We start from the raw sequence: 16,176 nt of genomic DNA, 5'->3' as shown, positions 1-16,176 counted from the left end.
CCAGGTGGCCACCAGAAAGGCTGGTGAGGTTCACCAGACAAGCGCCAAAGAAAAAGTAGAAAAGAATGATGAGGTGACAAACATGGCTGATGATGACCCCGCAAGTGATCTTGGCTGAGTTATACCGGACTTATGTTCCTGATCCGTGGATTAGGAAGCAGGTTGCCTATTTGTTTTGTTAAAAATAATACGTCCGGGTGTGTACAAGTAGATGACTGTGTGCTTGTGGGACGAAGTGGATACTGTACCAATGTCAAAGTGTTATTGCCAAGAGATAATAGAGAAAAAATTTCTCCACAAGCATTTCCACCCTGTAAGCAGCGGCAGATATTCTAAAAAGGCTGAGAGCCACCTTACCATCATGGTCCTCTATCACTTCCATTGTGTATGGTTTAGTGGGACTTGGCATGCTTTTCCTCCTTTCTTTGTTTTCATCTGGTGGTAGTAAAGTTATTTATGAAATCCTGTGGCAAGTCAAGGCAGCTGTGCATGATATGAGATTATGCTCCCTCCCCTAACAGAGGCCAGTAGTCAAAGACGGGTAAGATCTTCTGGGAGAAAGTCAACCTAAGACAGGGCGTAGCTGATGGAAGCTATGTGCCGATGATGGGTAAGGCTTTACTCTCCGATGATAGGTAAGGCTTTACTCTAGCAGAAGACAACCAAAGACAGGCACGGTCCTTCTGTCCTAGATATAGCATAATCTGGGGTTAAAAAAAATAAAGAAGGGGGAGATGTTGGGAGCTATTAATCCATTATGTACATAAGCTGTGGCAGGCTTGTTTACTGAGTTTGTGTTTTGCACACCAGTACCTAATCTGCCAAATCAGGAGGAATGTGTTTATATGGTGGAGCTCACAAAACAAGTTTTTGACCACTCCTTGACCCTCAGATACAGGTGGGAAAAACAGCTGTTGAAACTAATTGAGTTCTTCTGTATAAAAAGGCGGAGCTGAAATAAACCGGGGCTGCAGTCTCTACTGACAGCCCTCCCAAGTATCTTTTCTGTCTCTTGTTTTTTCTTTCAATCCTCACTCCCCCTTTCAGGTACTGTCCATCTTGGCTGGCTGGCACCAGCACGCGCCCTTTTTCCCTGCACTGCTATAAAACTGCCCTTCCTATTTGTCAGGAAAGAGGGAATAACAGGTTGCCAAACATGGTTTCCAGAAAATTGAAAACATAGTTTTTTCATTTTGAGCCATTTTAAAATTTTACTTATATAAAGTTGGAATTCCATAACCTGTAAATATTTAAAGTATATATGTTTGAAAGGTTTGTCATATATATAAACCCATGAAGCCATTATGATCTGAATAATGAACATATCCAGAATTTTTATTTAGTTTTTGTACAATCTCCCTGTCATCTCCAGGATTTCAGATCCAGTGATTTAACAGTGGATTCATCTGCAGTCTTTATCATTTTTATGAATGAAATAATAATGTGATTTTCCTTTTATTTTTCACAATAAGTCACTTTTAATATTTTTTATTTTATTTTATGTGTATGAGTGTTTTGCTTCCATGTTAAGATTATCTGTGTCATGCAGTGCCCATGGAGACCAGATGAGGGTGTCATAACCCCTGGAACTTGAATTACAGTTGTTAGCTGCCTTGTGGGTGCTGGGAATGAAACCCAGGTCCTCTGTAAGAGCAGCCAGTGTTCTTAACCACTGAGCCATTTCTCCAGTTCAGGCAATCAATTTTAGATTCATTAATGTTCATAGGAATTTTTTCTGAGAAGTATTGTTTTACTGTTTACTCCTGTCTTTTCCAGGTAGCTCAGGTAGTCTGAGCTTCTTCCCAGCGTGACAGTTTTTCTCTGCAGTTTTTACTGGTTATTTAAGCTTGGGGAGGGAGGAACTTAGTGCAGATAGTCACTTTCAGGGACTTCCTGAAGCTTTTGAGTTGTTTACTTCCTGAGCTTACCAAGCTTCTCTGCAGGATGGAATGTTTCACCTCCTTTTAGAACATCCTGGGTCTTGAAGGAGCTTCCCTCCAAGATGGAAGGTCCTAGCTATCACTGAGGAAGTTGCTACACAGCAGAGGGCACACAGCTGATAAATATGGTATTAGTCTCCCACTTCCTTTGTTGTAGATTGCTCCTCTCTTGTGTGGGTTATGATAACAGTTACTTAGGACACTTGTCAAGGATTTAAAAGTTACTTTTGCTAAAAACACTGGTTCTTCACTTGTTCTTACAGAAGTCTAATGGGTGATGGGGATATGATGCAAACACTTGCCATCTCTGTCTTCACATTATGACTGTCACTTTTCCTGCCTTAACCTTTGGCTCAGATTCTACCCAGCTCTGTATGTAGACAACTTGAACATTGAGTCTGGATAAAGACTCCAGTACAGGGTTAACTTGACCTGCACCTGCCTAACCTCTTCCATATCTACAACTGGACTCAAGTCTCAGCAGGCTATAAGAAACCACAGCTCCAGGTGGGGAGACAGGAGGATCTCTGGGGCATGCTGGCTTCCAGCCAAGAGCTCTTTCAGCCAAGAGCCTCAGGTTTGGGAAGAGACCCTACCACAGAAAAATAGGCAGGATTGATGGACAAGGACATGGACATTCTATTCTGCCCTCTGCACACATATACCCACAACACATGCCCATATACTCACACAGACATACAATTTTTAAATTATTTTTATTATTTTCATTTTATGTGTATGAATGTACTGCCTGCATGTATGTGAGTGCACCCATGTCGTGCAATGCTGCGGAGGTCAGAAGAGGGCTTCGGATTCCCCTGGAACTGGAGTTAAGGACAGTTCATAGCCACCATGTGGGTGCTGGGAATCGAACCCGGGTCCTCTGCAAGAGCAGTCAGTGCTCTTAACCGCTGAGCCACCTGTCAAATTTCTTTCAGGCTTTCCAAAGGAAACTGGTATTTAACAGGGTAACTCTTTATTGAGTGAAAGCACATGGAAAGATGTGTTGGGGACTACTGGACAATGGTGCTCAACTGCACAAATTCTAGGAGACAACTTAACAGTGGCCCAGAGCAGGGGCTAGTGGAAGTCAGGTGATCCATAGAGTTTTAGAATGGACCCATCTTATAGTAGGTCTAGTGAGTTCCTGAACTCATCATGTAGTTAGTTCCCCAGTTCTTAATGCATGACTAGAAGTAACATATTAACAAATGGGCTACACACACTGCTTCTTTCACTCAGTATTTTTTTTTCGGGGGGGGTGTATGTGCATAGATGCATTCACCTGTGTGGGCACATGTGGAGGCCAGGAGTTAACGTAGGGAGCCTTCCTCAGTCCCTTCATCTTATTCTTTAAGGCAGGGTCTCTCACTGAACTTGAAGCTTATCATTTTAACTAGGCTGGCCATTAAGAACCTGGACTCTTGGGGCTGGAGAGATGGCTCAGTGGTTAAGAACACTGGTTGTTCTTGCAGAAGACCCAGGTTCGAATCCCAGCACCCTCATGGCAGCTAACAACTGTCCATAACTCCAGTTCCAGGGGATCCAACGGCCCCTTCTGTCCTCTGCGGGCATTGCATGACACGGGTACACGTACCTACATGCAGGCAATACACTCATACCCATAAAATAAAAATAATAAAATATTTTTTTAAAAAAAAGAACCTGGAATCTGTTTGTCTCTGCCTCCATAGAGCTGGAGTTAAAGGGATGTATCACCCCCTGCTCTATATGTGGGTGCTGGGGATCAAACTTTGATCCACATGAGCAGGAAGCACTTTACCCACCAAGCCATCTCCCCAGCTACTTCACCTACAATTGATTGTGAGTTATGATGTTGGGGGAAAAAATCCAGTGGACATAACCAGAACTGCTTCCACCTTTGAAAACACTAAGCCAAAAACAGTATCACATTCCTAGAGAGACTAGTGATTAGTGACCCCATTCATGCCTTGAAGGATGCATAGGCCACATCATCTCCATTTAAAGTGCCTCTTTGGACTACAAGAAAGTTTGAACCAGGCATGGTGAGACATACCCATAATCCCACTATTCAGGAGACAGAAGCAAAAGGACTATAATACATTCAAGGCCAGCACAGTACATACAGCAAGTCCCCGGCCAGCCAACGATATGCAGAAAGGACCTTGTGGGGTCGCTCCCTCTCCTCGTGGGTCGTTGGCCACCGCTCCACGAGGACAAAGGGAGCAGTAGTGATGAACGGGGTCAGGATGGCCAGTGAAGAAAGCCCTTCCGGGGAGGCAGGTTCAGTGATGCAAACAGCTCCAGACTCAGTGAAACGGCTCCGTTTATTTAGTGGGATGTTAGGGAAAATATAGTGTGGAGGCAGTAGCCAATGCTTCAGCTGATAGGTGCTCATAGTATGCTTTATTTACATGTGGCAGTAGGCTCCTATCATCTGACTACTGGGCAATGCCTGATTATCATATAGAAAAAACCTAGGGGTAGTTTTTACTCCAGGTAACTATGCCAAAGGTCATGTTCCAAATAAGGTGAGGCATCCGTGCTTGGCAGCACTTTCCAGGTAAGTCAGGCAGAGAGCAGGAGGCCCCCTGCTGAGAAGGGGAGTCCTTCCATACAGCGCCGAGCCCCTTAGAACTATCCGGACATGGAGGACTACAACCCTAGCAGCAGGGTTCCCCAACAGAACCTGTCTCAAAACAAAACAGATGAAAGGATAGTTTACATTACAGAAAAGAATAACTATAATCCCAACAATCCTAGTACTTGGTAGGCAGAGCAAGCAGATCTCTGTAAGTTCAAGGCCAGCCTGGTCTACATAGAGAGTTCCATGCCAGCTGGGGCTACAGTGAGATCCTGACTCAAAAAGACCAAAAAATAAAAAATAAAAAAGGTAAAGAAAAACTATAGATTTAGCAAGGTATTGATTCTGCTAAAACAAATGTGATTTACTTAATCAAATTTAGAGACCCCAAGATATTAGTTAAAATATTGAAAAAGTATTTCTAGATCCCCTAAACTGGTGCACAAATATGAATCTGATGCATGCTTGTTTTTCCATTTCTTCCAAACTAGTTTGCTTGCAGCCAGAACTGACTTGAAAATGTCCTTCTTGCTAACTAGTTGTCATAGTGCCAGAAAGGTGCTGTGCAGGTCACTGGAGTAGAAAAGACCGAAATGGTATCATTGCAGCCAATCATGTAGGCTACAAGCAAGGTGTACCCACTGCTACAACACTGGCATAAAGGTTATGGGGGTCACCAACTGCTTTCAGATTGGATTTGAGGTCTGTTTCAAAGGAAGGAATTCAGACCTGGTACTATAAACCTGACCAAAAGCCCATGGTTTGGGAAGTCACAGCCCTAAGAAGGAACCTATGTTGTTTTGTTGACAAACTGCTTTCTTTTTTTAAAATTTATTACTTTTATTTTTATTTTATGTGTATGAGTGTATTACCTGCATGTGTGTAAGTGCACCCAACGCCCATGTAGGTCAGAAGACAGGGTCGGATCCCCTGGAACTGGAGTTACCAATGGTTGTTAGCCAACATGTAAGTGCTGGGATTCAAACCCAGGTCCTCTGCAAGAGCAGTCAGTGTTCCCAAATGCTGAGCCATCTCCCCAGCCCCAAACTGCTTTCTAAATGTTTATCTTTATATCCATAGATTAATGTTGCCCTCAATTTTGGCCAGAGAAGCCTCTCTACAGTGGTTAACAGTTAATGCAGAGATTCGTAAGTGGTCAAAGTGTCAAGGATAAGTGTCTTATCAAATGCTAAGCCCTAAATAGGATATCTATATCAACACACACACAGAGACACACACAGACACACACACACACACACACTGCCATCAAGGTTCAGAGAACATCACAGAAGAGGGGCAGATAGAATTTAAGAACCAGAGGATGAGTAAGAGTGCTGTGAAATTCTGTCTTCTGAACAGACATGGCCATTGCAGCTGTGAACTCACTGCAGCTATGGTTACCTGTACAAGACCAAATCAACAAAACTAGTCAGCATTCCAACAGTCAGCACTAACTGAACTCAGTGGGTTATTAGCAAAAAAAAAAAAAGAAAGAAAGAAAAAAGTGAGGCATGAAGTGCAGAGAGGACATGTTGATGTTGGGGGTGACTGAGGCTCTGGGCACAGGAGTTGTTCATTCCAACTTTCTCTTCCAAGACCACACATGTTCCTCTGTATTTCCACATTGATTTCAGAACCAGCTGTCAAGTTCTACACAAAGAGACTAGTGGAACTGGGATGAAATTTGATCTTTAGTTCAATTGAAAGTATACTTAGTGTCCAAAACCTAAACATGAGATAATCTCTCCTCCTTATTTAGATCTAAGTTTTTCTTATAAGTATCTGGTTTTCTGTGCATATATCCTACAAATTTCATGTAGCCAAGAATTTCCTATTTATGATGTTATTATACATTTTAACTCTATTGACTGTATTCACTTATTTTCTATACTTTGGGTATACTGGCATTCAATAATTCAATACTTTGATCTTGAAAGAACTCCTCATCCCAAGGATGCCTAACTGTCTTTAAAATAAATGTGCATTTCTCTTCCAAACAATTATAAAGCAACAGTGAGGGACAAAGAACAAATAGACAAAGTCAGTTTCATCATAATTAAGAACTTTCACTCTAAAAACTGAAATCGAGTGAATGAAATGACAGGTTTGAAATAACATATGTGTATATATTTATAATATATGGAGATTACTTGGACACCAAAACTTACTCCTGAAAAACTACAAGAATTTATAAAGATAGGTTTTGTATATAAAACTTGCACCTCAATAATTTTAAATGGTTGCACATAAAAATATGCATCTATCCCCTTTTAGCAAACCAGGCTATTTTGTAACAGATTTATCTCCTCTTAGGTTAAGAAACCCAGCCCTTACAATGCAGCAGCAAATGAAAAGTAATGAAGCTTATTCTCATCTCTGACACTTGAAAATGTGACTGAGTCACAAAAATCACATAGTGGAACTAGTCTGTCTTCCCTCAAACCTGGCTTTCCTGCCTGTGCAGTAACTGTCCCAAAACCAGTTCAGAGAAGTGATATGCATCTACGAAATCTTTATGTATGCTCACAATGACCATCAGGAGGATAAAGACCTAGAGGTTCTGAGGACATCCATACACACACCCCAACCCCAAACCAAGAAGCTATAAGGACATTTCTGAATGTATCTACATGGGACACATTCTCTGTATTTAGCTACAATCTCCTCCACTCCTTATTTTCACACTAGAGTTCTAGACCCACTATTATTCTCACTTGGCCCTAGTAGGTCCTACAAGTGACACCTGCTTAACCAATTCTGTCCTTCAATGCATACAGTTACAGTTAGGAGTGCTAGAAAATACAGTGCTTACCTCGGAACAAAGAAACAATTGATAGGGACCTCAGCGATGGAGTCTGTTGCAAATACCTCTTTCTGGCCTGAGGATGTAGTGGTTCAGCACTTTCCTAGCATACACAATGCCCTAGATTCAATACCCAATATAATAATATTATCAATAACTGCTTCTTTCTCAGGGAGACTGCTGGACCAACAAAACTATGTGGCATCCATACTACATTCCCTGGAAAACGCTTTCCCATAAAGATCACACAATTCCTCAGACTTTACTGGGAAACCTTTGGAAATGCTGATTATCAAGACAGAATTAAAGACTACTTCTGATGTCATACTGTGCTCTTAAAGCACATAGTTAGACTCCCACTAAAGCTATTCTTCATTCTTCACAGTTGTTCCAGACCCACTGTGCATACAACACTTAAGAATAAGAATTAAGAATAAAGATGGCTTATAAAATAAATTTATTAGTACATTAGTTAGACAGTTTCCCACCTTGGTGATGTACAGTAGGGAAAATCCCACAATGCCAATCACATGGACAAACAATATTCATAAAGATGGTAAACCTCTGAAGGCCACAAGAACCCGGACTGTTCATCTGGGCCAATGCTAGGTCTTATGTAAGACCTAACCAGTTTTGAAGGAGGGAGAGAATCCCCACAGCATCACATTATTCAAGATACCCTCCAGGGTTTGGTGAACACAAAGGTCTGCACTCTCTGAGAACATTGGGGTGACTGATGGGATACTGTGAGAATAAACTACTTGGTAGTTTCTATTGCATCACTAAACATTACAAAGTACACATTAGTGCCAGAAACTCTACCAAGTACTCACACCTCATAGTGAATTGTAGGAGGAAGTGCTGACAGGCCTAGTAAACATGCTATGGTGCATGCGCAACAGTTACTTCCCCTTAAGCCAACCTGAAATCTGCCTGACTGGGGAGAAACAGCTGACACAAGAACACGTGACGAGAGAGACCAATGAGAGACAGCACAGCACAGAGCAGCCAAGGGACCAATGGGACACGGGGAGGGGGTATATAGGCATGCCCAATGTCCACAATAAATGAGTCTGCTTTGCCACTTGCCCAACTCCCAGAGTCTGTGTCATTGACTCTGCACCTTCTTACACCCACCCCCAAGGGGCTCGGAAGCAGGCGGCAGCAACATCTGGTGCCCAACGTGGGGCTCCCCATGCTGGCATGGGCATTGACCTTCCTTGGGTTCTGGCCACCGTTGTGGTAGCCGCTTTTTTCTTCTGGACCATGTTCTTTGCACTTTTCTGCCAGTTGTGCATCGACTGCTCCAGAGATTGGCCTTAGTTTCATTTTCTCCTGCTGGAGAAATCCCACTGAGTCCCCTTTTTCTTCGCGGCATGGTTTGGTCCCCCATTCGGTGTACTTTCGGTATGTTGGCCCCTTTGTGTTTCACGTTCTTTGCCCTCTTGAGAGGTAAGCGTGAGGGTCTCTCTCTCTCTCTCTCTCTCTCTCTCTCTCTTTATGTTCGTTTGTCTTAGTGTTAGGAAAGCACATTCTTTTGGTTTCAGTTCACCCAGCATCTCCACTTAAGGGCTGACCCCCCCCAGGAGATGGAACCCGGAACGTTCTCCTGAAAGATGCTCCCAGACCAGAGACACCCGGCTGTGGCCTAATGAACCACAGAAGTCCCCCACTAAGCGTAAGACATTTTGGTCCGACACACTCTGTTTTGTCTGTCTAAGGTTCACCAAAATGGGCAACCTTCCCTCTTATTGTAAGGAACCCCAGGTCCGTGCCCTAAAATCCCTCTTAGTTACCAGAGGGCTCAAGGTTAAGTCTGCTGTTGGAGGACTTGTGGAATGAGGCTGCAATCTTGGCCCCTTGGATAGCCCCAGAAAATATGTGGGAACCAGACTTATGGATGCGAGTCCTCTTTCTCTGAGAAAGCGCGAGATAGGGTCAGGGGTTATCCCTCCTGCTTCTTTTGTTCCCATCCTGCTTGCTATTATAGCCAGTCTTAAGTCCTCCTCCTCATAGGAGGTCATTGCCACCCACAACAAATACTGTCAAGAACAGGCTAATGCCAATCTGTCCATTACCTCACTGCCTGCCAGCACTGGATCTGTGACAGAGACTACCACTTCATCCTCCGATGAGGAGGATGACGGGGCTGTCACAATGGCACCTACAAAGCCTCCTCGCCTTTCACAGGCATGTCTCCCACCTTCTACTGCTGCTAACCCTCCCCCTCAGTATCCCCCCCAAATATCCATGGCGTGAGTTGAGCACCACAGCCAAGCTGTTTGAGCCTGTGCCCCCACCACTACCAGGTGCCCCCCCCGCGGCTGCCCTCATGCCCTCGGCCACTTTTGTGTCCACTTGTGCCCACTGTGCCATCCCCCTTGGCTCTGGGACAATGCCCTGAGGTTTACCCCATTAATGTAGGACCCAATGTGGCAAATCAGCCCTGGATACCTGCCCCTCTTACAGATCTCTCCTTGATTCAAAAGGCAGCTAATGAGTCATGCCCAGATTCTCCCTATTTTGAGCAGGTCTTATGCCAATGGGCCATTCAACTGCAAACCCATTATGAGATTGGTATCACCTTCTTAAAGCCGTCCTGGAGCCCTCTGCATTCCTTAACTGGTGTTCTGCCTATGATGACCAGGCCGAAACACAGGCTCAGCTCAATCTCCAATATGGCCTCAATATAACCCTGGATATGCTCACAGGTCGTGGTCAGTACATTGACCCTGTTTCCCAGTCTACCATAGGTGCCTATGCTTACTTTCAACAGGTATCAGATCTGGCCTTCAGGCCCTTAAGGCATGTACCCCGAGGGACCTGTCTGTGTACTTTTGCAATCTCGTCCAACAATCTGGGGAATCTTTCACTGACTTTCTTACAAGAGTTAGAGAGGCAGTTGAACATAGGGTCGATCCTGGCCCTACATGAGATATGCTTGTCAAACAACCTGGGAAAGCCTCAATGTCCCCACTCGTAATGCAGTGGCAGCTGTCTGCAATGATGATATCCACAAATGGGTTTTAGCTACCAGGTATCTCCATCCTGCCTCCGGCCCCATTGCAGCTCTGACTGCCTCCCTTGATGCCCTCTTGTCAGATAGACAGCAATCCAATGACTGCTCAAAGGGGGCCAACCCCCCCCATCGCACCTGCTGGGGCTATGGCAAACTCGGCGCGATTGTCCCAATGCACGTCCTAAGACCCGCTGCCCAAATTGCAACAAGGGCTTTCACTGGGCCCGTGACTACCGCTCCCAGCCCTCAGGCACTCAACAACCCAACAAAGCAGATTTAAACTCCCAGCGGGGCAACCCTCAGCCCCGCCAGTAAGAGGGTCAAGTTCCAACCCCAAGGTATATTGGACTCTGTTTTCCCCCACTCACCCATGAAGACTGTTTATCTTGATGGTCTTCCTGTTAAAGGGCTAGCTGACACAGGGGCAGACGTCACCACCCTCATGGAAACCGAGGCACTCAGATTCCCTCATTGGAAGTTTAAGCCAGGCCCCTCAGCCACCAGGGTGGGAGGCCAACAGGCTACCAGGGCTACAGCCCAGCCTGTACATTGGAAGGATCTTGACGGCAACCAGGGCTCATTTTCCCCAATAGTGGCCAATGCCTCTCGCAATCTTTGGGGAAGGGACATTTTGAAGGACATGGGAACCATCCTAACCACTGACAACCGTGCCTTCTTTGATGATATCATTACCCATGATAAGATTGGCCTCTCGGGACGTCCAGACCATTCCCAGAACCACCCCCAAGTCTAGAGGCCACTGCCCACCATGGGCCATTGCCAAAGATGGCACTAGAACCCATCGCCTTGACTTGGCTCTCAGATACAGACGTCTAGGTGGAGCAGTGGCCAATCACTGACCCAAAGTTGTCTGCCCTTAAGGAACTGCTCAAGGAGCAACTCTGGTTGAGACATTTAGAGCCCTCGACAAGCAGACATAATACCCCTATATTTGTTATAAAGAAATGGTCAGGTAAATATAGACTCCTACAGGATTTAAGAGCAATCAATGAACAAATGGAAAAAGTGGGAACCACCCAAGCAGGCTTGCCACACCCTAGTGCTATACACGCCTCTTATCATGTTATGGTTTTAGATATTAAGGACTGCTTCTTCCAAATTCCCCTTGTGCTCTAGGATAAATGTCACTTTGCATTTACTATCTGGGAACCCAATATGCAGAGGCCTGCCAAGAGATATCAATGGACTGTCCTCCCCCAGGGAATGAAGAATAGTCCCACCATCTGCCAGCTCTATGTGAATGAGGCTCTCCACAATGCCCCTGAGGATGTCTTGCTTGTCCATTGCATGGATGACATACTATTGGCCCACTCCATGTTGTCCCGACTCAAAGAAGTGTCATCTACACTCTTAAAAGACCTAACAGACCTCAACCTGAAGGTGGCCCCTGATAAAATCCAATTGCTCCCCTCATATGCCGTTTTAGGATTCTCTATTTCTAAACAGATTCAACCGCTGGCTTGTGCACTGTCCCTTTAGGATGCTTACTCCCTCATGGAGTTACAACAGTTATGCAGTACAGTTAACTGGCTTAAACTGTTCCTGCCAATCCCAGATTAAGAAATGCATGCTCTGTTCTCCCTCCTGGAGGGACCTTCATGCCTCTCCTCAAAAATTAGACTTACATTAGAGGCCAAGGCTCTTTTACAAAGAATTGCTTCCCTCCTTACCTCAGTCTCTCTGGATAGACATTGTCCAGATGAACCCCTCTTAGTGATAATACTCTGGACCCCCAAAAGGGTCCTAGGTGTGATTTGGCAGACCGGGTCACTTATGTGGCTGCATCAAGCCCATTCTGACTTACATAAGATCACCTCCAAGTTTGAACTTGCCTTCTGTTTAGCCCTCAAAGCTAGAAACCTAACAAGAAGAACATACAATAGAGAGCCTGACAAAATCATTCTTCCCTTTTCACTCCGCTACTCACAGTCGTTATGGGCAGACTCCATCAACTTCCAGGAGATGGTCTCTGGGTATACTGGAACTCTTGATAATCACCCCCCTCAGGATAAGAGGTTGACAGCTTTATGCTATTTCCCCATTGAGATTAAACCTCATAGTAGTCCTAGCTCATCCCCAATCCCACATGCAACAATGGCATTCTTGGACTCCAGCAAACTTAGGTTTGGGGTCCTTCTCCAGCACCCAGGCAAAGAAGACTTCACTTATATAATCCCTAACCCTGGCTCAGTACAGTTGGGGGAGCTCCTAGGACTTCTAAAAATTTTTATGGAATGCCAGTCAGAGCCTGTCAACATCTTCTCAGATAGCCAGTATGCAGTACTGGCCATCAGGACACTGTTCTTTTCTTTCATTAAGGACTGCACTAATCCCCTCCACGTTACTATGCGGTCACTCCAGGACATTTTGGAGCATAGGGCCCCTCCTTGGTATATCTCCCATATAAGATCACACATAGGACTGCCCAGAATCTTCACGAAGGCCAATGACTCAGTGCATAAAATGATTACGTCTGTCAACTTAGGACTTCTTGAACAGGCTAGGGCGTTGCACCAACAGTTTCATCTCTCCCCACAAAGTATACACAAGCTCCTGCCAGAACTTGCCATCTCACAATGTAAAATACACAAGCTCCTGCCAGAACTTGCCATCTCATAATGTAAACATTTGGTCAGATCTTGTGCTACTTGTGTGCCCTTGGTGCTGCTAGGCCTGCTTAACAGGGGAGGAGTCAATCCTAGAGGCCTCCTACCTAATGTAATATGGCAAATAGAAGTCACACATCATCCACCTTTTGGAAACCTTAAATATTTTCATGTGATCATGGACACTTGCTCCTCGTTTGTACATGCTATGACTCTAATGGGGGAGAAGGCCTCGCATACAATCAAGGGATTAATATCAGCTATGTTAGTTATGGGTGTTCCCTGGGCCCTAAAGACAGACAATGGCACAGCGTATGCCACTCAACAATTTAACTCCTTTGTGGCTTCTTGGAAAACTACCTATACTTTCATCATCCTCTATAATCCGCAGGGACAGCCCATTGTAGCGAAAACCAACAGGTCTCTCAAAACTCTTCTGGGCAAGGTTACCTCTCCTGAATGTAGGCATGACCCACATTTGGCCCTGATAGAGACTCTGTTTTACTCATCTTAACTTCCTCACCTTTGATGAGGGAATGAGTCCTGCCTGTAAACATTGGGTGTCACTCCCCCAACCTACCCCCTTGCCCCTTGTCAGATGGTGAGATCCCATCACATTAACTTGGCAAAAGCCTGCACCCCTGCTCACCCGTGGCAGCAGATATGCTTGTGTTTTTCCCCAGGACACAACAGCCCCAATATAGATCCCAACAAGGGACATCCGTCTGGCAACCAAAGACCCTGTGAAACAACAGGACGACTCCCTAAAATCTGGTGTTGGGTAACGCTCCTGGTGTTCCATGCCCGCAGCAGTGAGGCAGCTAACCTTTGGGCTATAGTCCCTATGCCCCCTATCCTCATGCTGGTTGATGTGCTGTCGGCTGCCTTCCCAGTCCTCCACACCACAATTCCTCCCTTGGGCTACCATATATGGCTCTAGTCCACAATGAGGTTCAAGTTAACTCCTCATAGCACATTGCTCACAGTGCCTGCTTTACTGTTAATTACACCGGCACTGATTGTGTTCCCCTCTATAAATTGACAACTGGGGATTTCCATGGCAACATATCCAGTGGAAAAATTACAGGATTTGAGATTCTTGCCCCTGTCACTTGGCCCATGGAGCAGACAGCACTTTGTAATGATACTAACTGCCCACCTCCTCTCCCCCGTCTAATTCCCAAATGCCCCGAGACCAGGACACTCCCTACTGACCTCCAATTCCCACTCCTGTGGGAACACTGCCTCACCACCCTCCCAACGAGGCTTTTGAACCTGTTCCAGTTACAAACCGGTGGCGATAGTAAAACCCTGGCCATCTGGCATGAGCTCCCTGATAATTCATCAAGTCCCAACTTTTACAAGCATGCCCGGTTAGCACGCACTTTTCACACCACCTATGGCAATTGGGAAATGTGCGGGCCCCTAGCATGCTTGGATCTTCAGCCCATCCTTTTCTGCAACAATGGCTCCTTGTTCAATGGCTCATATTCTCAAAGTAATGGGAGCAATCCCTGGCCAACAAATTTGACTATTAGCAAGGAAAAATCATCTCTGTACGCTCAATGCCTGTTTGCGTCAGACCCACCTTCTTCCTGGTATTGTCCAATGCAACCGATCTCTCAAACAATACCCTTAATTGTACAAGTTCCACATGTGCTCTGGCTGCCTGCTGGCACTTCCCCGCCAAAACGATACTCCTAGTGAGGGAACCTGCCATCATTTGGGTACCAGTAATTAATGCTACCCATTTTCACACCATAACCCTCATGGAGGCTACCGACCTCCAACTCCTCCCACGGGCAAAACATGATTTCAGTATCACCACTGCCATTATTGAAGCAACTGTAACAGCAGTAGCCACCGGCACCACTGCCGCAGTAACCCTGACGCAAAACGCTGCTACTGTTCAGGTACTTAATCAAATTGTAGAAAAATCAGCTGAGACATTACACACCCAGAATTTAATAAATCAACATGTCTACCAAGCAATTCATGTCTTACAACAACTGGTAGACTTACTGGGTGAAGAAATACAGCTCCTCCGAGAAATGGTCCTTTTGGCCTGTGACCCTTGGTTTCTGGCCTTTTGCCTGACACCATAGCAGGTCACCAGCGTCTCACAGGCCTGACAGGAATTAGGAAAATATATAAAAGGAACCTGGACACAACAGTTCCTGACTTATTCTTTACTATTTTGAGAACAAATCTCCCAGCTAAATTTAACAAGAGCCTCGGTACTTTCTTTAGACAAAGGCATGCTGGGATAAATCTGATCCAACATAAAAGTATCTTCAACCCCTCCTGGTTAGTCACATATGCTGTCATGGGAGTGGCTCTCCTGTTACTGCTCATCCTCTTTAAGTGTCTCCTACAGAATATCCGCCATCAGCGCACTGTCAACCTGGCTACCCTGCAAGTTCTCATGGCCCTCCAACATACAGGACGTGAACCCCCTCATGAGGCAGCCCAGGCATGGCTCAGTATCACTGAAGAGGCCATATTATGAACAGCCTTCCATCCCCACCCTGCACGCTCCTGGCCAGAGAACACCTCCTTCCAGGACTGGTAGTCAATGACAGGTAAGAGCTTCCTTGACAAGCTAACCTAAGACAGGCACAGTCCCACATGCTGGAGGCTGTTTGAGGTGGGGTCAACAAGGTCAGGGCCAAACACCCCGGCTCCCACAGGAGTGATGCATATAAATAAGTTAAAAGGTTGGATATGTAGGAGGAAGTGCTGACAGGCCTGGTAAACATGCTATGGCACATATGCAACAATTTCTTCCCCTTAAGCCAACCTGAAATCTGCCTGACCAGGGAGAAACAGCTGATGTAAGAACACGTGATGAGAGAGACCACTGAGAAGGAGACAGCTCGCAGCATGGAGCAGCCAAGCAACCAATGGGACACCGGGAGGGGGTATATAGGCATGCCCAATATCCGCAATAAACGAGTCTGCTTTGCTACTTGCCCAACATTCAGAGTCTGTGTCATTGACTCTGAGCCTTCTTACCCCCACCCCCAAGGGGCTCTGGAGTGGGCATCAGCAACAGGAAGACAAAGTTGAAAAACTGGACTTCTCAAAATGACTTTTGCAAAGGAGAAACTGACACCATACCAGGTCACCAACATCTCACAGGCCTGACAGGAATTGGCAAAATATATAAAAGGAACCTGGACACAACAGTTCCTGAATTATTCCTTACTATTTTGAGAACA

General features: G+C 45.4%; 1 protein-coding gene across 1 annotated transcript; it reads left to right on the top strand.

Annotated features, from left to right (window-relative positions):
- Window positions 1-9,639: 9,639 nt before the first annotated feature.
- On the top strand, window positions 9,640-12,006 carry LOC115068366. Its single transcript, XM_029558455.1, has 2 exons — window positions 9,640-10,585; window positions 10,616-12,006. The coding sequence occupies exons 1-2, from the start codon at window positions 10,240-10,242 to the stop codon at window positions 11,080-11,082; spliced, it is 813 nt and encodes a 270-aa protein (XP_029414315.1). The 5' UTR covers window positions 9,640-10,239; the 3' UTR covers window positions 11,083-12,006.
- Window positions 12,007-16,176: the final 4,170 nt, after the last annotated feature.

Source organism: Nannospalax galili, unplaced genomic scaffold (genome assembly GCF_000622305.1).
Source record: "Nannospalax galili isolate Female #2095 unplaced genomic scaffold, S.galili_v1.0 scaffold649, whole genome shotgun sequence".
Classification (NCBI taxonomy): Eukaryota; Metazoa; Chordata; class Mammalia; order Rodentia; family Spalacidae; genus Nannospalax; species Nannospalax galili.
This window is presented reverse-complemented; position numbering and strand designations above follow the sequence as displayed.

Excerpts from the sequence above, each read along its gene's own strand:
- LOC115068366 (XM_029558455.1), top strand. The coding sequence starts at position 10,240 with ATGAGATATGCTTGTCAAACAACCTGGGAAAGCCTCAATGTCCCCACT. Across the intron at positions 10,586-10,615 it reads TCCCAGCCCTCAGGCACTCA|GCGGGGCAACCCTCAGCCCC; the intron begins ACAACCCAACAA and ends TTTAAACTCCCA.